Genomic DNA, 23,885 nt, shown 5'->3' on the forward strand with positions numbered 1-23,885 from the left:
TTATAAAATATAATGAGGTATCTTTACATTAGTATTTACAGTACTAATCTGCAGGAAATACATTGATTACTCTCTTAAGCTTGCTATGTTTTAAAAAAATAAAATATATTTCAAGAGAGCTGTAGCATTTCTTGACAAGCTATATTTAACATGATTTTATCAGACAAAAATAAACTTTTATTTATCTTACAAAATAGATGCATAGTTTCTTTCCCTTTAATGCTTAATCTGTTTCTAGACAAAATAAATGGTGAAAACAGCTCTTGAGATCCAGTCATCTCATTTTTCCTTTAAAAACCAAGTTACTAGAAAAACAGCAGAAGCAAAGCAAAGCATTCACTATGATCATGGATGTGCTTGTCTAAAACTAAGTGAATTTGGGAGCTTTAATATTTCATTTTCAGGATTTCCTCTGGTCTGACCAGCCATTTTTCCACAGTGCCCTCAGGTATAGGAAAATCAGTATATAGACAAGAAGCAAATGGAAATAACAAGTTCCAAAGTGAAATAAAAATTAAATCTGTAAAAAGATTACTTGCTTTATATTTTTTGATGTGTGCATATATTGCTTTCAAATAGAAAGTAATTGTTGTATTGCATGTGCTAAGAATTTAGGAATGAACATGATCCTCTCTCTCTCTCTCTCTCTCTCTCTCTCTCTCTCTCTCATTCTTCTTTCCATCCTTTCCTCTAAAAGATAAAGGCTGTTTGCTAAAGTATTCTCCAGTATCATCCGTTCTTCATAATGACTCACCATAAGCTCATACTTAGACCCCCCATCATAACCTCTACCAAATAGTCTCCCACCTGACCAAATTCTACTGCTCCCTCTTGTGGCAAATATTCTCCCTGACTGTTCTTTGACTCTACAATTCTGTCTAGCATCCCTTACAGCTTCCTTGACTGTCTATCACTTCAGCTCTAATTCTCAGCAGTAATGGTGGCTAACCAGGGCAGTGGATTACTGAACTAGCTGTTTCTGTTTTCATCTCTGAGCAAAGGGATCTGGGGTCCCCGGAGACGTATCTGAGGTTCAGTGGAAGTAAATGTCAGGTGTTTTCTGACCCACTGGGATGGGCTAGATGCTGAGAGTGCAAATCTTTAGCATCCTCTGCTTTTGAGATTTTGATTTGGATTCAGGGAGTCCTGTGGGGCCTCATTAAATGAGGTGGGATTATTTTCCATTTCCTGTGTTTTCCAAAAGAGAGTTGTGTTCTGTCTCTGTCTCTGCCCCCCACCCCGTCTCCATTTTTTCCTAGCTTCTCATGAACACACACACACACACACACACCCCACAAAGTACATTTTATGCATGTGCATATTTTGAAGACTTAATGATTAGGTTTTCAGTTGTACATGTGAATCAAACAGCTTTACTGATGTGTTTTCATCAAGGATAGTTCTGAATACAAACAGGGAGAGCTGTTGTCTCTGTCCAGAGTGTAAACTCAATTTGGGAACACGGTTTCTCACAGTCCTTAATGCCTCATTTTATTTGTAGATTCCCTTTCTGGCTTTTTATCAAACCTGAAGTGTTTTCTGTCTGTATTTGCAGCTGTCCTTTGATCTTCCTACTCCAGAGTGTAAAAAGAACAGGGACAGACAAACGTTTAAAGGAATTGCATTTCAGTTTTACCTGAAACTTTCTAACCAATTTCCTAAGGGAGAGAATGTATGGAAGGAGAACAAAACTCTGCAAAAACACGTTTTTTTGGGTCAGAGACAGGTACCTCAGAGGTAGCAGTCTATCATCTGGTTTGGAACTGAGTAAAACATTCCCAGATTCAAAGCATCTGTCCACTGTTGTTAAAGGATCAAAAATTCGCACTAAACCCATTCATTTGAATGAAGCCATTACAGCTAACGGGTCACTAATAAAATGCAATGACATGACCCAAGAAAGAGGTACCATCGGCAGATGTGCAGTTTTGAACTCAGGCTGGTTTACTCCATCCACTGACAGAGGGAAAGTCCTAGAACACAGCAGAGGAAGTGAAAGAAGTTTAAAACTAGGCTGCTACCCAAAGAACGTCTTCCCAAGACTCTTTTGGTGGAGAAGTGTGAGGAAACAGAAGGCCTGAGCTGGGCTGTTGTCAGAGGGGTAGAGAGTAACCACAAAGAGGCAAAGATAAACTTCCACACCAACATTTTACTCTGAGGCAGCAAACATAACAAAGATTGAGTCCTTTCTGAAAATGTACCCTGAGTCTTCCAGGAAATGGACACAATGTTTTCCCAAGGTAATATTCTTACAATTTTGGATCAATTCTACCATATCATCTTACAACATTCACTCTGGTAACCTAGAAAATGATAGTGTAAATGCCAGTTAGGTGAGTGGTTTCTTGTGTATGTACTAGCTCTGGGAAAATATGTGCAAGCATTAGAGTCCATCTTAAACTTTTAAATGAGGTGGAGTAAATTGCTCTGCACATGTCACTATATGTGAAGTCAGAATAATAGTTCTTCCTTGAATGTATTGTGAAGTTAGACAAGAGGGAGATTCAGCAATTTATGTCAACCCAACTATGACATTTATTAAGCACTCAGTTTTTACAAGCCCTGTGCTAAGGTTTTCAGAGAATACAGACAATGAAAAGCAATTATTTAACAGTACTATGAAGTGGCATATGAAGGACTAAGTTATTTGTTTTGTGCATGTTTTCTTATTTAATGCTTATTAGTATGCTGCAAGGAAGCATCATTGTCTTGGCTTAAAGATGCAGATTATGGCTCAGTTAAATATTTTGTCCACAGGTTGATAAGTGATGGTCATTGAGTGATATTATATAAGGGCTGTGCTCTTTTTACATAAGTGTCTTTTGATGTCAGGAATGTCATGTTCGAGACCATTTGCATGTGAAAGAACAGGAAAAAGTGTTATAAATCACTAATCCATAAATGAGCAGGGGCTAGAGAATTGGACGGAAAATGCTTCATGGAGGAAGGGATTTTTGAGTTTATTCTCAGAGAGTGAAAAGGATTTAAAAAACAAAGCCTTGTCATTTATGAAGCATGTAAGCCAGGCCCCAAGTAATTTATGGCAGGAGCAAGCCAGGGGCAATGTCAGAGCTATTTCCAGACTCTTGGGATCTGTTCTGTGTACCAGTTACTACTACGCCACAAGAACTGTGGGTCTGGAACAAATGCTAGAATAAATCACCGCACAGATGTATTCCTCACTTGAAACCTACATGTAGGATTAATTTACAGTTTAACCGTGAAGGAGAGAAGCTGTAACACTCAGAGTTAAGGCCAAGGGAAGGTCACCTGTTAGCGTGTTTTTCCCATAAGTTCGGGGATTATGTTTCCCATTCCATAATTCTGGGTGCTTTGTGTTCATTTGCTTGGCACTGATGGGCCTGATACTTTCTAACTTGAGCCTAACTTCTTATTCCTTCTGGTTCCCCTTAAAGCAGCTTAGGGCCACCCTTTGGTTCTCTTTGCTCCATGAAAGCACCCAGTCCTGACCACAGGTTTACAGAATTGGACTGCTTACTCTGCCTCCAAACCCACACTTCCTCTGTAGACTGGTAGACCACCAACTGTGAGGAGAGTTAGACCATTTTAAAGAACTTTCATCTCTCAAAAGTGTCACATCATTTTTCCCTAATACTGTCAAATATTGGGCATGTATGCCCCTACCCAAAATTTATGAATTGGTGTTGGGCAAAGTCAAGGGTGAATTTCCTGTAACTTCTCACGGTTTTTCTTTTCCTGCACAAGCAGTTCTTTTTAAGAACTTTTATGCATCAGAGGCCTTGTATAATACCATGGCTAGCACTGGGAAGGGGATCAAGCATCATCTAATTTTGTTTTATTTTTGCTTTTTAAAAATAAGCAAAGAGTACCACATGAAGTTAAGTGATTTTGTAAGAATTAATCAAATCTGTGACTGAAGTCATTTAACCCATCACATGTATCTTTTTTATATTCAGAGTGAACCTTATCTATTAAATGTTTTTTGACTTTGTGAACTGTAGGTTCTGTCACAGTTACTCTATTCTTGCAAAAATAATGCATCCATAGATAATATATAAATAAATCCATCCATACATTCATACATAAATAGGAAGGTCTGTTTGCCATAAAACACTATTTATGGACATCTAGCTTTCACATTATGAACTTTGAAAATTTTTCAGTCATTTAAAAACAAAACATTTTAATTTTATAAGCCTTAATAGAACAAGAAAAGACAGTTGGGTTTATTGCCCATGATTTTCCAACTCCTGAATCATGCTATAAATCAGCAGACACAGTAATGTCACATGAGTAGGTTTGGAGCATCATAACAACAGTGTAGTGCCAAGGGTTGGCTTAGAAACTCAAAGACTTTGTTCTAGAGCCTAGTTCTGTCAATTCCATGATGTGTGACTTTGAAAATTCTTCACTTAGCAGGTCCGAGTCTCCTTATTGGGAAGCAAGGAGCACAGCTAGTTGATTTTAAGGGTCCATACAGCAATGCACAACAGTTTTAAGTAGAAAACATGACATCTGAGATGGGTCATGGAGACATATAAAAGCACAAAAAAGTATGGCAGATGTCAGGGCAGTTTTTATTTACTAGCTCAGGTGACTACCAGGAAAATTGGCAGGTATTATGTTATAGAAGATCTTGAATTCAAGGATTTAAGATTAGAATATCATAGCTGAGTGTTATGAGCAGAATTCCCAGATTTTGCAGATGAATTAGAGAGAAAAGAAGTGATTTATCTCAGACATGTGACCGAGCAGTAGGTCTGAGGCTGATCACGTTTCTTTTGGCTTCTAGACCAGTGACAATCCCATCTACCATATTTCCCCCAGCAATGTGGCAGAAAGCAATTAACTGAAATTGCATAGTTCTGATTCCAAGAGAGAAAGTCTCATATAAATTGCAGAAGCTACTTTCAATGTTTTCCAAGCATGATCTCATAACCCACATATCAAAAAGGTAGATTTATGAGTAATCCTATAATAGTCGAGGGTTATGGCAAAAGTGTCAGCCTCAGGCCTTGGACACCAACAGCCTTTTGCCTGGTTTCCTGCTGAGTGTTTTCTAAATTTTAGCTCAGGTGATACTTCTTCAGCAGACCCTGCCCTAACAGTCTACTAGGTCAGTTTTTCCAGTATTCTTTTAAGATTGTGTTTTTCATAGATAGCATTTATCAGTTAATAATTATGTTTTTTAAATACTGATTTATTGTAACATCTGTCAACTATCTTTTGGCTAGATTACAAATTTCATGAAGATAGAGATTCAGAGTTCTGTTTCATGGTTCTAGCCGCAATGTTTTGCACATTTCCAGATACATAAAAGATATTAGGTATTGGTTTGCTTTAATTAATTTTTAACTGATACATAAAAGCATAATTTTACATAGCAATGAATTAACATAATGTTTCTATACATGTTATATATTGTGTAATGTTTAAATCAAATTAAAGAGTAAAATGAAAACTTATTTTATGAAAAAATAAAATTTCATTACTAATAATATACTATGTATCATTATCCTCAAAGTCTTTACTAGAGTTGTTAAATGAATGAATGAATGCATGCTATCTCAGTCATTAATACTTTTGCTTAAGCAAAAATTTAATTGATAGAAATTATTTTCTCTTATTAAATGATTACATCATTAGCATTTATTTCCCCACTGAATTTTTCTAACTATTTTAATGGCTCTGCTCAGGAATTATCTTTGGGTCAGATGAATCATATCGGCCACAATCCTCGTTTATCACAAAAAGACAGTAATAAAGTAGTTTTAGCATAGTTGCCCAAAGTAAAGCCATAACCCTTAAGCTGATGTTTAAACAAGTCTTCAAACAGAGGTGTGTGGCACTAATTTAAAGAGCATAGGTACTAGATGCTCTCTATCTCTAAAGACACTGTCTGTTTCATAAACCACTTGGGGATTTGCATGAAGATTTTGTGTTTTCTCACTGGTCATCTTTGCTGCATTTATTTCTCAAAATAATAAGATTTGGCAGGTTTCTTTCTTAGTTGACTTCCCATTTTTAAAATTAACTAGTTCTGTGTGAATTCTATACTTGGTTTCAGAACCAAGATCCTTATGATTTTGTTGGCAACTTTAGAAAATTGTAGCACAGAATATTTGTGAAGGGTGCATCTAGACACTTGACTTTTTCCCTGATTCTTTCAATTTATTACTTCTGCTCTTCTCAAGAGCATCTTATTCTTTCGAGGACTGTGATTTGAAACTTGAAAGACTTTCAAACCTCAAGTTAATAGGGTTCCAGCTCCTGAAAAGCTTTCTACTTGAAGACGAAACTTCATGACTCATGGAAAAAGCTCGTGGAAATCACCAGCCTCTGCTCACCAACCAACATTTCCCTTGTGAAAAAGTTTAAAAAGAAAAAAAAAAAAAAAGACATTTCTGTGTTCCTATCACACAATTTAAAACTGAATGCTGTATTCAACACCCGTGTCCCAGGAGACACACAAATACCGAAGGGTTGACCTCACAAATCAGACTGAGTCTTGAGTTAAAGAAAAGGCAGGAAGTAGGCAATGCCCCATAGCCTACAATTTAAGGAACTCAGCTTTCCTCACCACCCAAGCCTTCCAGTTTGGTGTTCAAGTTTCGCATGATTTTTACTTCTACAAAGTACTTGCACATGAAATCTAGTCTGGTCTCTGAAGACTTTTGTTTACCCTGAGACTTAGTTACATGTTAATGGAGTATCCTCACAGTCTTTACCTGTTTCTTCTCAGAGAAAGCAGAACTAGCCAACAGAACTAGGTAGGTGGTCCTTGAACTGCTTGAGTGCTTTAGTCTGCTCTCTCGTGTCCCTACATCCCAGTATTCCACCTTCCAAACACATGCTTACCAGGGGCTTCAGGTTTCACTCTTGCTTAGTGTCTGCGATGCGGAGCCCATCCGATGTATTAGCTCACAGCTTTGTCTTACTGATATTAGAAAAACACTGTCTCTTATGCTCAGGCATTACTTTTCTCCTGGTAAATACATCTTTTGCTCTCTAGAACAGATACTTGCAGAGTTCGCATCTGCTTTTGAGCCAATTCCCTCTACTCAATTTTTTCCTTTGTGTCTGTCTACTCTTTCTTTATATCAGTACTTCTTAAAGGGTGGTGCCAAATCACCACTGAATTTTGGCACTAAAACACAAATTTCGGAGTTGTTTAGACCTGTTATATATTTGATAAGGCCCAGCTGTCTAGTTTAATGAGTTTTCCAGGTGGTTCTCAGTTCGATTGTAGATAGAAAAGCTTTGTTTTCCTTTGTTCACATCATTTCTTCCTTCTCAGTCTTCCAGCTTTTGTCATTCTTCTGACCCCTTGCTTCATTTAATTTTCCTTAATCTTCCTAATACTTTTGGGCACTAAGGGTACCTGCACTGGGATACTGTAAATTCATTATGCACAGGATCCTGGTGTCAGGCGTGTTTAGTATTCTGAGAGTCAGGTATGACACTTTGTGCACGGAGGCCATTCAGTAGATCCATTGAATTCAAGAAGAATCTACTCCCTCCAGAACTACAAACACACACACACACACACACACACACACACACACACACACACACACGCACACATGCACAACATGTTGTATATACAGCTTTCTTAGCATTAAATGTCAAAAGGCCAGCGTGGAAAGTATTATTAAGTAAACCTTTTATGGGGTCACCTAGATATGAAAGCTTGCTTATGACCTCATTCTTTTTAAGTGTGTAAAATCAAACAGAGAAAAGCTTCTTTTTGGCTTCAGGATTGATGGTGAATAAATTATTATTTAAAACAGTTATCAGTGCCCATCAGGAAACTCCTGGAAGAATCACAAAATATAGAGGAGCTGCTCCCTGTCTCGAGGAGCCGATTACACTTGAAATCTTTTGATTGTAGGACCATGCACTGAGTGAGCCAAAGTTTTTACAGCCCTGGTTGTAGTAAATGAAGGCCTCAGGCATAGTTACATTCACCAGCAAACTAGGTAGTTCATTTGAGTGTTCAGTTTGCTTCAGATGCCAGGAAAACTTCTCCTCCTCTGTGATTCTCTAGTAATATAAGACATCTGTCTCCCAGGAAGAAAACTAACCCTGGTAATGTCCCACTAACATGTGAGCTGCTCAACAGACATACTCAGCACATTTATAACATGATGTCTGATATAAGTGAGGACCTAAGGAAATCTTGGCATAATAACCGAATATGTTGTCCTTGAATAAAAAAAAAAATACTAGTTTAAATTTAAGAAAAAGTCCTGACTTCGACAGTAAACTTGTCTCCATTGGGATTCTTGAAAGAAATATTAATTCATTAGTGGCACTGTATTAACTTACTTGTTTTGACAAAATTCTATCACCCTCTCGTCCCTATCTCCCATCTTTTATCCAGTCTTCTCTTTTTTGTTAATTTTACTTTTACACTGTAAGATTTCTTTTTGTATTTCCCTTCCTCCTGAGCAAATGGAGAAAAAAAAATGTTGAGTTTATTGCATGACTTTGGAATGATTTCAGACCACGGACTTCAGACGGTGATCCCTGAGGTGGATTATCTCTCCCGTGCTACTGATGAATCTGAGTGCTTTAGGGAGTGGACAAGAGTGACAAACACGTACTGTCCTTAAATTGGCCGTGTAGAACCGTTTGTCCCCAACACTAATGCTTGTTGTAGTGGAAATAAAGTAACAAAAGTTATTATGGTGTAATGTAAAATACCTGGGTTAAAATTCTGGTTCTGTATGGTTTGTCTGTATGATTTTAGTCAACTTGCTTTTATGAAATTCTTATTTACCTAGCTTATAAAATGAGAACAATAATACACAGCTCCTTGTGGTATTGTCAGAAAGGTCAGGGATTGTGAATACCAAGCGTCTAATACAGCACCTGGGAAGTGGCCTTTCAGGCATTGATTTCAGTTGTTATTGTCATTATTGTTACTGATCAGGGCCCCTAAAACCCTGCTGTGTGGCCCTGATGCCATGATAATTCTTAGGACAGCTCTCTGTGATTTCATGTGAAGCCCAAGGCTATCAGAACACTTTCTCTGTACGTTATTTTTCACTTATTTTCTATTGGAATACTTTCAAGTTTTCTTCTACTTACATTTTCTTGTTAGCATGTGAAGGTAATATATTTAAATTTAAATTCTTGGTACTGTTTTCTTTTTTATAAAGCCACTATTGTGGATATAGTTTTTGGTCTTTGACAGAATATCTTCCAATTATATTGAAAAAATAGTGGGTATTGTTCCTGGAGGAGGTCCACAGTTTTAAGACCTCAGCAGAGCAGAAATAATCCACAAGTCAGGGCTACTATAGGCAGATCCATACTTCCATACTGGGGAAGATTTCTGGGCTTCAGGTTTACTCTTTATGCTTTAGATCAGTTTTTTCTAACCTGAAATTCTTTGCATGACCTTGAAGTACATATTTCCCCCTCCTTCACATAACAATGACATTAGTTTTTTAATATAACGTTGACTCCTGCTCATTTTAGAGCATATCCATTTCACAGCTGAGAGTATTTTCAAATGTAATTGCCTAGATCCAACTCCCAGATTCTGATTCAGCATCAGAGATTTGGTGAATCAACACGTGGCCTTCCGATAGTTCTTTTAGTCATTCAAAAAGCGTGTGCTGTGCATCTTTTCTGTGCCATGATCTCTAGGAACTGAAAATACTATCAGTGAAAAAAAAGAAAATAAACTCATCCTTACAGAGCTTACATCTATTGGAGAAAGGCCACAGAACCACTGAATACGTTAGAGAACATGTAATAGTAGAAAGTACGATGTGGACAGACAAAGTAAGGCAAAAGACTGGCAGGATATTATGTGACTCCCCAGAAACTTCTTCATTCTCCTGAATCCTAAATTCATCTTCCTTTTTTACTGACCCTTACTAGTTGCTTCTTTTCCTGAAACAATCAAAGTAGGTATTTTCTGATATGGAACAGAGACCTAACTTCAGTTTTGTAAGTTTAGGCAGAAGGCCCTGGGTACCTCACATGACCTCTTTCAGCTTTTTCTCTGTACATTTGTCCCAATTTATCATTCAGGAGAGAGGAAACTGTTTCTTTGGAGGAAAAAAAAAAGTTCTAAGAAGGATTTGGCCCAGAGTCACCATGACAACTGATTTCCTACCTGAAGCCTGGCCTCTGTCTGAACGCCTAAGGTTGGGACCCAGGACAGTAATTTGAATGGGTCTCTCTGGTGTCATCTCTGTCTGGGAGCATTTGGAAGTGCTTGCCTCAAAGGGGATAAAGATTCATGCTTGCTTTAGTGTTGCCTTAGAAATAGATGAACTGTTTAACTTGGAAGTTTTAAGTCAGCAACAATTAAATAGAAGGAAATCCCAAGGCCTCATGGAGGCAAGTCAGGGAGTTCCTTGGAATAACTCCAACTGTCTATCTCCAGCAGGCGAGTAGGCCACTCCCTGTGCTGGGCAGGAGGGATGCCAGCATGCTCCCTCTCTGAGTCAGACGCTTCTTGAGAGTCAACGCTGGCTACAGTGTCCGGCGGGAACAGGCAGTTTGTCTGTAGGCCTTTTTGCTAAGGAGGCTCTTCCTCATCTTTTACAAAGGCAGGCCTTTATAAGCATCTCTCTTGCAGGTATGTGTTTCTTTTCTTTTTAAAAAATTTATTAGTGCATTTTTGCAATGCATAATGATGACATTCTTTGTGGGTAGTTGGCACATGTTCATGACACATCTTAATTCTCTTCCATTCCTTTCCCCTCTTCCACTCTCCACCTCGATCCTCTTCCCTATTTTCCTATTATTGATCTTTTATTTAGTGCTTTATCTATGTGTTGGGTTTCTCATATAAGCGAAATCCTATGGTGGCTAAGCTTGTGTGTCTGATTTATTTCACTTAACATTATGGTCTCAAGATGAATCGGTTTCCCTACAAATGACCCAGGTTTATCTTTCTTTATGGCAGAGTCGTACTTCTTGTAACCTCCTCCCCCTCCTCCTCCACTGCAGATTGTAGCATTTGGATTCCTGGCAGCTAGATATCTTTGTACCACTTTTTTGTCAGTGAACTCAGGCTTTTGATCTGTAGTGCATACTGTTTTATTTTACAATAAACAATGAGCAGAAGAAAATTCAGGTGCTCTTGGTACTTACGTGTGTTGAAGACTCCTTTGGACGATGTGGATATTCCTAAGTGAACCTTTGGAAGTGATCACTGGCCATAGATAGGAATTGATCTGAATCTACCATAAAAACTATCCTACTCCTTTTTCCAGCATTCAGGAAATCAAGGACAAATGCAAGGGCAGACTGCAAACTAAAGTATCTATGCTCTCTGCTTAGAGGGGCAATGAGGAAGGCGAGGTAAAACTTCTTGAATTTGATAATGGGAGTTAGACCATGAAAGAAAGGCTACAAAAGGAGAGAAAAAAAGGAACTCACATTAGGTAACACGTATTGCATATCCTTACAAGCCTTTGGATTTGGTATTAATTTTAATAGAGGAATAAAATGAATTCTGGAGAGTTCTTTCCAGTTGCTTCATTGCCAATAAGTTACATCAGTGTTTTGTGTTCACTGATTTCACAAATTATAATGCTGTCTCTTTTTGAATGTAATTATGATATTTTTAGGTAACCTTAGAAGCCCCTCACTTTTTTTTCTCTGAGAGTGATATTAGAGTTTTCCTGATCGATCCTGTCACTATGTTGACTAAAAGCATACGGTGACCTGGGGCCAGAGCAGGGGTAGAAGGCAGGACATTTTCTTGGCTGACCTCAGAGATTGCTGTGACAGTGCACACAGGAAGAGGTTTCCAGGCAATTTCTAAAGGCCAAGGAGCATAGGACAGCTGTCTCTAGGCACAGGTTAACCCTTATTCTACCCCAGTCATTGATACTTGAGTCTCTAATCCTTAAGATAAAAGCCAGGCTGTTGGAAACGTTCCAAGAGACTATTGCTAACAGACTTTCCTAATCTGGCAATTTAAGAGCCTGTTCAAGCCAAAGTCCAATAGTTGTCAAAGATTATTTTTCATACTAAACTAAAGATTATTTTTCATACTAAGTGACCTAATGGAACAGTTAACATCAGTGTTGGAAACAGACCAGAATTTTGAATTATAATTTAGGAGTCTATTGTATGTCATTCAGCAAATCTTTAACCTAGGTAAGCCTCAGTTATCCCACTTTAAGAATGGGCTAAGAGTACCCACTATACAGTTTTATTGTTGGATACTGGGCACTGCACACCTCCAGGAAGTGCTGTTTGCAAAGTCTATAATGAAAATGGCAACACTAGGAATTTTGTAACACAGAAATGCTGGTTTTTCTATTACAAGTATAATTGGTGCATGCAAAGAATTTAGCATGAAACCAGCAGCACTCTTAAGGAAAAAAAAGTAATATTAGTTTCTTGGGAAATTAACTATGATTGGCTATTGGGCTCTTCTTGGAAACTTGATTCTAGGAGCAAAAGAGCAAAACACTTTTTGAGTACAGAAAACACTATGTGAAAAACGTAGACATGAGCAAGTCTTACTGAGGGAGTGGAAGTTCAGAGGTCAGATCATAAAAGGTTTTGAGCAGAGTGTTGAGGAGTATGAACTTTGACCACAGGGAAATACAGTAGGCAACCAAGGATGAATTTTAAGGAGTGTCAGATACAGTATGCTGTTTAGGAAGTTCATTTTGTCTGAAAAGTGGAGTGATGAGTTTGGCAGAAATTTGAAAGTAGTGGTTAATTTTATCAGTCTTGGAGACAGGCAGAGGTTTAAATCTTCCTTTAGTGTTTACTATCTCTGTTCAGTACCATTGTTCATTAAACATATTTAACCAATCTAATCCTTACACGTGTCCCCAACACATTTTAAAATTGCAGATCTTTCGAAAGAATCATTGGAAATATTCAACTTTTTCAATGTGAGCTGTCTGCTGTATCATTTTGTATGCCAGTCAGGCACCGGGATCACTTTTAAATAAGATTTAATCACAGTGGGCAAGAGCTGGTCCCCCTATTTCTGTTTTTGCCCCTATGGTGTGTTCCTCATTGGATCAGCAATATTCCTTCTGAAAGGAAAGCCAGATATCACACTCAGCTCAGAATCTCTCCTAGCCTTCCATCTCCCTCTCCATGAAAATCAATACCTTGCTGTGGTCTTGATGCTCTTATGACCCATTCCAATTGTGTCCCTTTCCTGTCCTCCTCCTGAATTTCTTTCTTGTCATATTGGTTTCTCTGTAGTTGTGCACTATACTAGGAGTATTGCCATGGGGACCTTTGCAAAAGCTTGAAATGGTTTTCTTTCTGATATGCATGAAGCTTGATTTTTGGCTTTCCTTAGGACTTTGCTCAAATGTTACACTATCTGAGAGTTTTTTTTTTTTAACCAACTAGTATAAAATCATGTGTGCCATGCATGCAACAGACACACAGAGTCCCTGTCCTTGTTAGACTGAGTCTGCCCTGCCCCCATGGCAGCAGTGTTTAGCAACTGACATTCATATTTAATTATTTTGTTTATTTTCTCCTTACTAGGCTGTACATTCAGTGAGAACAGAGACTTTCTTCTATTCCTTGGTGAAATCTCAGGACTAGAAGAGAGTGTAGCAAGTCATTCTGAAATTCATATTGAGCACACATAAACATTTGTGGCATAAATGGAGACATAAGGAAGCTAACACTAGATCTTCCATTCTCCTGGCAGGCTGGTTGTATGTAATCTGATTTTAAGCAGAGGTCCCCAAAGTCGCCCAAACTCTGCAGTGACCCTAAGAAGCAGGCAATTTGGCCATAAACCTTTATATACTTTGAAAGTGTGTTTCTTCTATTTGTCAGCCTTTTACTTAGATTGGATGTCTGCCCTCTAAAACCTCTTACTGTTTTATTATAAGAAAAATGTCAAAGGATCTCATCCCTCATTAGTGATAGACTGCAAGGCCGGTGGCTGTGGTAGGATTTCCAGGGATCCATGAGGATGTGCCCTGCAGGGGGCTTCTCCTGGACAAAAATAAATAACCAAATAAATAAAATAAGTGCAGGTTTTACCAAAAGCCAGGAGCAGCAAATGCAGGCCAGAGAATATTAGTGCAAATGAGTGGCTCTCAGCCAGCCTGGCACTGTGACAGCCTCTAACCCAGCTTTTCTGTTAACATTTTCCAGGCCATGAGGCTGTGTTCTGACTCGGAACCGCCTTCCATTCCCTGCAGATAGATATTGCCATGGGTCCCTCCTTGAGGGCTTCCAGATGAGAGTTGCAGTCCTTCTCCCACTTCTCTGTCCATGTCCCAGTCTTACCCCCATGCCCCCAGCCCAGGAGGCAGAGGGGGTGCGAGGTCTGAGCTGAGTTTTATGTGAGATAGGGTGTGAATTTAGGGGTGCAGGGACTCTATTCCCTACTTTGCTTACATTCTTTTGTTCTGTGACCCTGTTGCCATATTCCTAATTAATATCTTTAATATACGTATACTTTGTTGTTGCTGTTGTTATGCTACTGGAGTTGATTTAGATAGTCACTTAAGCCCACTATAGTAATAATGTGTGTTTTGGATTGACCATGGGAAATATAACATTAACTGCAAGAAGGAACGTTTTATGGCTGGTAATGCTGATTACACACAACTAGGCTGAGACCTGGTTATTTCTCGTTCCTGTGGCAGACAGCCTGCAGATGCTACAGTGGGCTACATACGTAGTTGTGAAAGGCTGTGCTTGTAGAAGCAGATACCCCACTCTGATGCATTAGGAGACCTGGGCTTGGCTAAAACTTAAAAAGAAATGTGCTCTCATCAAATTATGCTTTTAAAACCTGCTTTGTGTGTGTGTGGAAATACAGCATTATAGTGAAGTACTTTTCCTCTCAAAAACTAATAGTGTTGAGTTTTGATTGCGGGTAAGCTTGGAGATTTCTCTGTGTTTTCAAGTAAATTTAGATCCAGTAGGATGTGATTTAGATCATGATATACAATGCAATGTGTACATTTAAATTTAAGATAATCATCACATTTGGTTGGTAGGGGTTTTTGCAGAGTCTGAATTTTAAACAATGACTCCTACCTAATAAAGTGATTTTGTCAATGAAACAGTTTCTTGAAGGTAATGCAGTTACCAAATTTAAAAGAAAACCTGCTTAACCATAAGGAAAAATTATTTAATCCTTCAGAAGTTTTGCTGTTCATACTTCCTGGTTATTAGCATGCATAAATATATACTCAGAAAGGCCAGGTTATAATTGGACTTTTTATTTTCAGAAATTGAGTTGCTCAGTGAATGAGACAACATGTAAAAAATCCACAAACAGAGACACGGAATTGTGAATTTTACAAAGGATTGCTTAATCAGCAGATAATTCTTAGAAAATGATTCACCAGAGGTTTTTGTGATGGTCAAACTTACACACAAATTTTTTATAATAGTGATAAAAATTAACAACTAGTCATGCTTTGGATTTGGCTCTAATGATGTGATTTTTTCTATCCTTTCCCCCATCCTATTTTTACCAGTAGGTTGGGACATTTGGAAGTTTCATTGTACAACATGCTGCGATTAAGTCTCTCACCCACATATTCATTGGGATTTCATCTATTAGCTATGATGACTCTCCTAATTTCCCATGTGGACCACATAACTGCTGAGACAGAAATGGTGGAAGAAGGAAATGAAACCGGTGAATGTACTGGCTCATATTACTGTAAGAAAGGGGTGATTCTGCCCATTTGGGAGCCTCAAGACCCTTCTTTTGGGGACAAAATTGCTAGAGCAACTGTGTATTTTGTGGCCATGGTCTACATGTTTCTTGGTGTCTCTATCATCGCTGATAGGTTCATGTCCTCCATAGAAGTCATCACATCTCAAGAAAAAGAAATAACCATAAAGAAACCCAATGGAGAGACCACCAAGACCACTGTGAGAATCTGGAATGAGACTGTGTCTAACCTGACCTTGATGGCCCTAGGATCTTCTGCTCCCGAGATTCTCCTCTCAGTAATTGAAGTGTGTGGCCATAACTTCACTGCAGGAGACCTTGGTCCTAGCACCATCGTGGGAAGTGCTGCCTTCAACATGTTCATCATCATTGCCCTGTGTGTTTATGTGGTCCCTGATGGAGAGACAAGGAAGATTAAGCATTTGCGTGTGTTCTTTGTGACGGCAGCCTGGAGTATCTTTGCCTATACCTGGCTTTACATTATTCTGTCTGTCATTTCTCCTGGTGTTGTGGAGGTCTGGGAAGGTTTGCTTACTTTCTTTTTCTTTCCCATCTGTGTTGTGTTCGCGTGGGTAGCAGATAGGAGGCTTCTGTTTTACAAGTATGTCTACAAGAGGTATCGGGCTGGCAAGCAGAGGGGCATGATTATAGAACACGAAGGAGACAGACCATCATCCAAAACTGAAATCGAAATGGATGGAAAGGTAGTGAACTCTCACGTTGAGAATTTCTTAGATGGTGCTCTGGTTCTGGAGGTGGATGAGAGGGATCAAGATGATGAAGAAGCTAGGAGAGAAATGGCGAGAATTCTGAAGGAACTTAAGCAGAAGCATCCAGAGAAGGAAATAGAGCAATTGATAGAATTAGCTAACTACCAAGTCTTAAGTCAGCAGCAAAAGAGTCGTGCATTTTACCGAATTCAAGCTACTCGCCTGATGACCGGTGCCGGCAACATTTTAAAGAGGCACGCAGCTGACCAAGCCAGGAAGGCTGTCAGTATGCATGAGGTCAACACAGAAGTGGCTGAAAATGACCCTGTTAGTAAGATCTTCTTTGAACAAGGGACATATCAGTGTCTGGAGAACTGTGGTACAGTGGCCCTGACCATTATCCGCAGAGGTGGAGATTTGACCAACACTGTGTTCGTTGACTTCAGAACAGAGGATGGCACAGCAAATGCTGGGTCTGACTATGAATTTACTGAAGGAACTGTCGTCTTTAAGCCTGGTGAGACACAAAAGGAAATCAGAGTTGGCATCATTGATGATGATATCTTTGAGGAGGATGAAAATTTCCTTGTGCATCTGAGCAACGTCAAAGTGTCTTCTGAGGCTTCTGAGGATGGCATACTGGAAGCCAACCACATTTCTACCCTTGCTTGCCTTGGGTCGCCCTCCACTGCCACTGTTACTATTTTTGATGATGACCACGCAGGCATCTTTACTTTTGAGGAACCCGTGACCCACGTGAGTGAGAGCATTGGCATCATGGAGGTCAAAGTACTGAGAACATCTGGAGCACGAGGAAATGTTATCGTGCCCTACAAAACCATCGAAGGGACTGCCAGAGGTGGAGGGGAGGACTTTGAGGACACTTGTGGAGAGCTCGAATTCCAGAACGATGAAATTGTGTAAGTTTTTATATATGTGTGTGTTTGTGTGTGTGTGTGTGTTGTGTGTGTGTGTGTGTGTGTGTGTGGTTCAGTGTATTTATGAATGTGAGACCGTGTCCATCATTTTTTAAGCTAAACCAAATACAAGGTGTGGGCTAGTTATTGCTTAAGACCACTTTCAAAATGCAAGTCCTTGCCAGGGTGCTTCTTACCAATATGGCCTACATAGAGCGATCCTAATGGATACTGAAATTCTAGTTTTCCTTTTGTCCTTTATGCATTTTAAGCATATTGTAGACCACAATAAAATGCAATAATTTGACAGATCATTTGAGGTGGGTTGAAAATTTTATATACTAGTTTGATTCATATAGTGTATATATACAGAATTGGACTGTTTAACACATAACCGTTGTTCTCCAAGTTTATTCCTGAGAACAAATTGAGAAAGCCCCAAAAGGAAAACAAAACAAAACAAAAAAATCTCTGAAAAGAATGTTGTGACCAACAAGGCTGACTGAAAATATTTCTGTGACTTTTATCTGACATTGTGCTTTCCTTACAATCTAAGGTAATATTTCTGCTTATATGTTAATGCTTAGCTATACCTTAATCCAGCTTTTATTTAATTTTAGCCTGGTTTTATTTTCCCTTGGAGTAATGAGGAAATAAAGAAAGTTCGGTCTAACTTCCTAGCTGATAAGGAGTAGGTCATAAGAGAAGCAGTGGGAAACAATTTACTTTTTCTGTTGACATTTGCAGAGTGTTACGAAGTGACTTGTCCCCTGAGACAAATCTAGTGCTGGTGAGAAATGTCCCTCTGGTCTTTTCTAGGGGAGTGCCGTGCACTCAACTCACCAGAATAAGCCAGGAAATTTAACTCAATGAGTATTGTGCAAACAAGAAAGTGAGAAAAAGGGAGGAAGGAAAGAAAAGGGAGAGGGAGGAAGGAAGGAAGGAAGGAAGGAAGGAAGGAAGGAAGGAAGGAAGGAAGGAAGGACGGAAGGAAGGGAGGGACACAGCAGTGCAACAAAGGATATAGTGGTTAATGATTATGTTTGTTGAAGGCTGAAAGAAAATTAAATGTGTTAAACTAAACTAGTTTTAAAATGGGTTAATTTTTGCACTTGTGGTATGCATTATGTTCTAATGGCAAGTACACAGGCTCTAAGTATTGCCATGTGATATACCCTAATGGTAGATATGTACTTCCCAAGTGTGATATTTCTCCAAGAATAACAAAACCAAAGATGGAGAAGGGAATGAGCAAAATGACCAAGTATTCTTGAGAAAGCCTTCCAGAGTCCTTACAGTTTGATGCATTAAAGAGATGAAAAGTTACAGAATAAAACATTACAGTGAAATTTGGCAAAGCATAGATTACAATATCCACTTTCAGGTGTATTTATATGGGACTGATGTTCTTATTAATATACATTTTATGTTGGTTCTGACGTTGTTAATGTTCTGCTTATTTCAGATGTGCTTTGCTAGGAGGCTTACTTTACTGAAACTTTGGACATGATAGCAAGAATTTTTTCATAGGTCTTGCCTTGAATGTGACCTTGCCCAAATTATCACACATAACCTTTATTTCTTTACTAGGAATTCTCCATTATATTTTTAATCATTTCAATTATTAGCTTTCTTGTAGTAGGTGAACCTTGTAATCCATGTGAAAGTATAATGAAGTTAAACTCATTGTATTTAATGAATTGCCCTTAAATATAACCACTTTGTGTTTATTTTTCTTATATGTTGGATTTGGGGTTTTGGTCTTATAAAAATTGTGCATTGTTTTCTCTTAATAATAATAGTTCTGTATTTGCTTGAGAGTCAAAGTTTCCCAATCAATTCTACTATCCAGGATTTTTATTACACATGAATAAATGACCTGCTCTGGGGTATACTGTAGAAGGACAAGAAGTATACGAAAAAAAAAAAAAAAAAAAAACACTGACAGTGATTTGATGTAATAATTATTTCATAAGACTGTGTTTAAAACATTCACTCTGAGCAGTTAAATTGATTATATTTTGTTAAAGAAGGACTACTGGAGTTGCCAGGGAAAGTTTTTAAATTTTAAAATTTCTTTGAAAATTCTTAAAATTGGAAGAATTGGTGAAACTTGATAGGAATGAGAGTCATCTTGGAAAACATGGTCTTAAGGGTGTTTCACATCAATTGCTGGTTCCTTGTTATATGAAATGTTATTACATTTTTTCACTAAGATGACATTTAACATTGTATACCTGGCTATACATTTTATTTATAAATGTAATGAGGTTAAATCTATATAGTTTCTCCTTTCTAGAATTTTAATTTTAAAGAGTTTTAATATGAATCATAAAGAGTTTTATTACTGACAAAATTTGTAGATGATGGCCAGATCTATTGATCATCTAAATTTCTTTGTGTGACTAGTACTTAGCCTTAAAATAACCACCAATGGTTCAATCACAAAGTTTCTAGAAAATGTGTTACTGTAGGTAAGTGTTGTGTTGGCTTCTTAGCAGTTTAGGATACAGTACTTTTTTTTTTTCTTTTTTAATCGATCATTTCCTCTCTGATGGTTGTCTCCAGTGCTGGTCTCTACAGTCAGATCCAACTAAAAAGTCTACATCATATGGATGCAACAGTGGGATGCCCAGACTCAGCTCAGCCTTAAGAATGATTATGTACTTGAGAAGTTACTTTCATTAAAACCTATATTACATAGTTGAGGTTGTTTACACAACTAAACTTTGTTGAATATTTTGAAATGTCTTTTTTGGTTTAATGCTCTGTACAATACCAGAATTTATGATTATTTTCACAAAACCAAAAATAGATTTGTGTTAAATCTTGTATTTAAATGTTATCTAATTTTTAGGCTCCATTAACTATGGTAAAAATAGGGTCCAATCTGATAAGCAGTAGAGACCAAGCAGTGTAGCTTCATTGATTCTTTCAAGAGCAAGAGAGTTCTAATCCTTTTTGTTTCTTTTAATCCTCATTTTTTCTCATAAAAATATTTTAAAGCCAGAGGTTGATGATGATGATATTGAAGTTTTAAATCACATGGAGCCATATACAGTCTTTATAAAAGTATAAAAACAGAAAGTCTAAAATAGATTATGTCATTATCCTAACATTTAGTAGCTTTTACCAAAAATGCACCTACAATTTAATTTATAAGTAAATATGCTAAAGATTTCTAGTATTTTGTCTTATTTTTAATGTTAGATTGTCATTTGAGTTTATAATAAGAATGTATAAACCCATTCATTCATAATGTTACATAAATGAGTTGATTTATTTCAGTTTTACCTTTTCTGAAATTAAAATTCATATTTGATTAGAAATGATAAATTATATGGTGCTCTTAGTCTCTAATAAAATATATTCTCAGAAAAATGTCTTAAAATTACAACACAAAAACCCATTAGTTATATTTAACAGGTAGCACGTGCTTTTGTATGAGCTCAGTCAGTAACAAACTCTAAAACTATGTCAACTAATCTAAACTTTTCAAGAGGGATTTCTATCTAATGTTGAGAACTAATAAAAATGTAAATGAAAAATATGTTAATTTGGTTGTGATTTGGTAAGTGATGATATTCATCACTTTGAAGTTAATGATCACTTTTGAAAAATGCTAATTTACTAGTAATAATTATTACAAAATATTGTTTAGCCTCCCAAAGTCTAGTATTAACTGTTCTGGAATGTATTAAGGTTAATTAATTACTACAGATACTAGCAATATTTAATTACTTAATTTTAACCCAATAGTAATATAATTTTGGAAGATAATTCAAAATCTTATAGATATTTATTAATATATTTTTAAAATGCAGAGTTGGGAAAAAAACAGTACAAACATAACACATTTTAGGCAAGTCTGCTAGGCATTCTTTGCCATAGCATAATATAGTAAACAGTCAGTCTATCTAATATTTCAGTTATTATATTTTTATGAGGTGTATATAACATCATTAATTGTAGTAAACATGATATGCAAACATCAGCAAATCACAAGATACCATGATATTCAATAGTTATATACATTTTTAGACAAAGAACAAGTTTTAGTATTATATATAAGTTCTATAAAGTTATTGTTGTTATATTGCAGAGAAATACTTTGCTTTTTTTTGCTATGCTTATTACCACTGTAATAGAATTCCAAGGAATATTTAATAGAATATGTAGCTATTTCCTTATGATATGGAAATTCATTTTTGTGAATGGAATAAAATATGTAATACAATAAGACCATCAGATGTAAAAGTGAGACATAAGTATTAAGAAACTCTGAAGTACTCAAAAAGAGGAACAATTCTATGCTGGGAAAGAAGAAATGATGAAAAATACTGTAGGAAATAGCATTAGACAAGACTGGATACCAGGACATACATACTACCTTGAATCCAGCGTATTTGGGATTTATTACAAGTAGAATTTTATCTGCTACATTTAGATCACTAAATTTATGCATACATAATGTTTCACGCTGTCATAAAATTTTCCTCAGTGATATGTTAATGTCAGAAATTTGGATGGAATAATTCTAGCATTTTAATGGATTTCTGCTTTAGTGGATTATCTTTTTAGACTAGAATAATTACTTCTGGGTAGAGCCAACTACTCTCAATCTTCTGTAGACATAAATTAATCTACATTGTAAGCATGCATGTTTTTAAAATGTATGACTATTGAAAAAATAAAACAGGGTAAGAGCCCAAAACATTTCTGAGTTATAATTTATCATGGCTAGGAACCTAAATTTATTTTACTATGTGAACCAGATTGCCATATTAGCTGTTGCCGTCTTATTTTCCCAGTGTTTATTAGAGTTTGAGGTTATTATTGGAGTTAAGTAAAGAAGTGTCATCTTAGCAAATGAGAACATTTTATAAGTTAGACAAACTAAAGTGTTTAAATCACGGGCTCCTTTCTGAGTCATCATTCAAGGCTATCACGTAGAACTGATACTTTCCTCATTCAGAGCTTAAGGAGAATTCAGAAACCAACAAATCAGCTCTTACTATTGATATGTGCCCAACACTGGGCTAAATTATTATATATAAATAAAAAAAGACTCCTTATACCCTATGGTGGAAGATAATGAGATAAAATATACTTTGATAATTACAAAGATTGTTATGAGGATACTGTGTAATGTGTAAGGAAAGACTTAATTCGGAACAAAATATTTGGATTTGTTTGTGGAAGATAAAAGGTAAAACTGAAAAGCAAAATGGGATGTGTATTTGAAGATGGAGTCAAAGCTTGGTAAACCTGAGAGTATGGAGCATTTCAATAAATAAGTATCTTGTTTTCAAAATGAAAGCAGCAAAGAAAGTTCATTTTCTTTAATGGGTATTTAAATCAATCTGAGCATATGACTTAATGGATTTTTGGTTTTTGTGAACTTGTTTGATAGAATATGAGAAAACAAAATTTAGATCATTGTTATTAGACAACATACTGTATTCTAAGAACTTTCTGAAATGCTTTTTAAAGTACCTTTAATATTGAAGCCACACAATGAAATAAGTGGCATTTCAAACAATAAAAACTGAATCCCAGAAAGAAACTGAGTAATTTCTTGGAAGTATTAAGAAATCATTAGTATAAGGTTCAAACTCTGGGCTGTTGGACTTAAACGTTTTGTTTTAGTCTTGTGAATTAGTTCGTGGTCTTCAGAGATAGCTTTATTGTATTTAAATTTATTTACTCCTGTAGACACTTAAATGCACATTTTTCCACTAGTAGTATTTTCTCAAAGTATTTTTTCAGAATTAGTGTAATTTCCACCACCCTGTGAAACCTGTGCAAATTGTGATATAGGAAGATATTTTCTCTGCTTTTCTTTCCTGAGGACATCAGTAACTTAGGGCAAGAGAGTAAATCTTCTCCTTTATTATGTGCTTAATTTCTTAATTATATACTTAATTCTTTTTCAACGGAACAACCTTGAGGCTTTAACATCTCTGAAATAATTGTTGTCATTTTGCTGCCCTGTCCTTATTAGCTGAGGCATGGAATGCTGCCTGTGAACAATATTGCATTATAATAAGAACTGTTAAGTGTTTTCCTGTAATATACCCTCATTGTATTTTGTCATAGTTACTGAAATCTGATCACAGGAGATTGAGTTTTAGAGGTGGGAAAACCACTAATTCCCTAACACAAGGTAAATGCTGTGCAACTTTTAAATTTTCTCTCCGCAGTAGAACAGAAATGGCTTGGGGCCAGGTGGCAGGAAAGACAGAAAGCCAGAGGAATGTAAGATGAATCAGCAGCTCTAGAGGTAATCTTTATAGCCGCTGCCTTATTTAAGCCAGCTGAAGGAAACAGTAGAAGATGCTAAGTAGCAGGACTTTACCTGCTGTCTTCCCATAATGCCTTCGTGCTTCCACTCTGGAAGGCAGACTTGGAGAATGGGGCATTGGTCAACAATGTGAGCAGAATTATAGGAAAGCTCCTTTGCTCCTCTCCTGATCAACGTACCACTATGTAATGCCCATCTACCTCCCGAAGGTTGAGCCAGCCGGGGTCCTTTCTTTTCACCAGCTTATGTGTCTCTCTTACTATACAGCTAGGCTAAGTGAATAATGCATTTTTATTTCCTGCCTT

The 23,885-nt window shown here is 37.1% G+C and overlaps 1 protein-coding gene across 18 annotated transcripts in view; it reads left to right on the forward strand.

Annotated features, from left to right (window-relative positions):
- Window positions 1-23,885, forward strand: part of Slc8a1 (solute carrier family 8 member A1) — a 370,110-nt gene that overhangs the window by 60,449 nt on the left and 285,776 nt on the right. For 12 of the 18 annotated variants that reach the window (XM_063254738.1, XM_063253197.1, XM_063251486.1 and 9 more), the window contains exon 2: window positions 15,447-17,279. The exons of 1 other annotated variant lie outside the window; for it this stretch is intronic. In XM_063254738.1, coding sequence (XP_063110808.1) covers window positions 15,481-17,279 — 1,799 coding nt within the window. In that variant the 5' untranslated portion in view covers window positions 15,447-15,480. 18 annotated transcript variants of the gene reach the window in all.

The sequence above is a fragment of the Cavia porcellus genome, unplaced genomic scaffold, assembly GCF_034190915.1.
Source record: "Cavia porcellus strain 051 isolate PalLab524CR breed Dunkin Hartley unplaced genomic scaffold, mCavPor4.1 scaffold_1, whole genome shotgun sequence".
In the NCBI taxonomy this organism is placed as follows: Eukaryota; Metazoa; Chordata; class Mammalia; order Rodentia; family Caviidae; genus Cavia; species Cavia porcellus.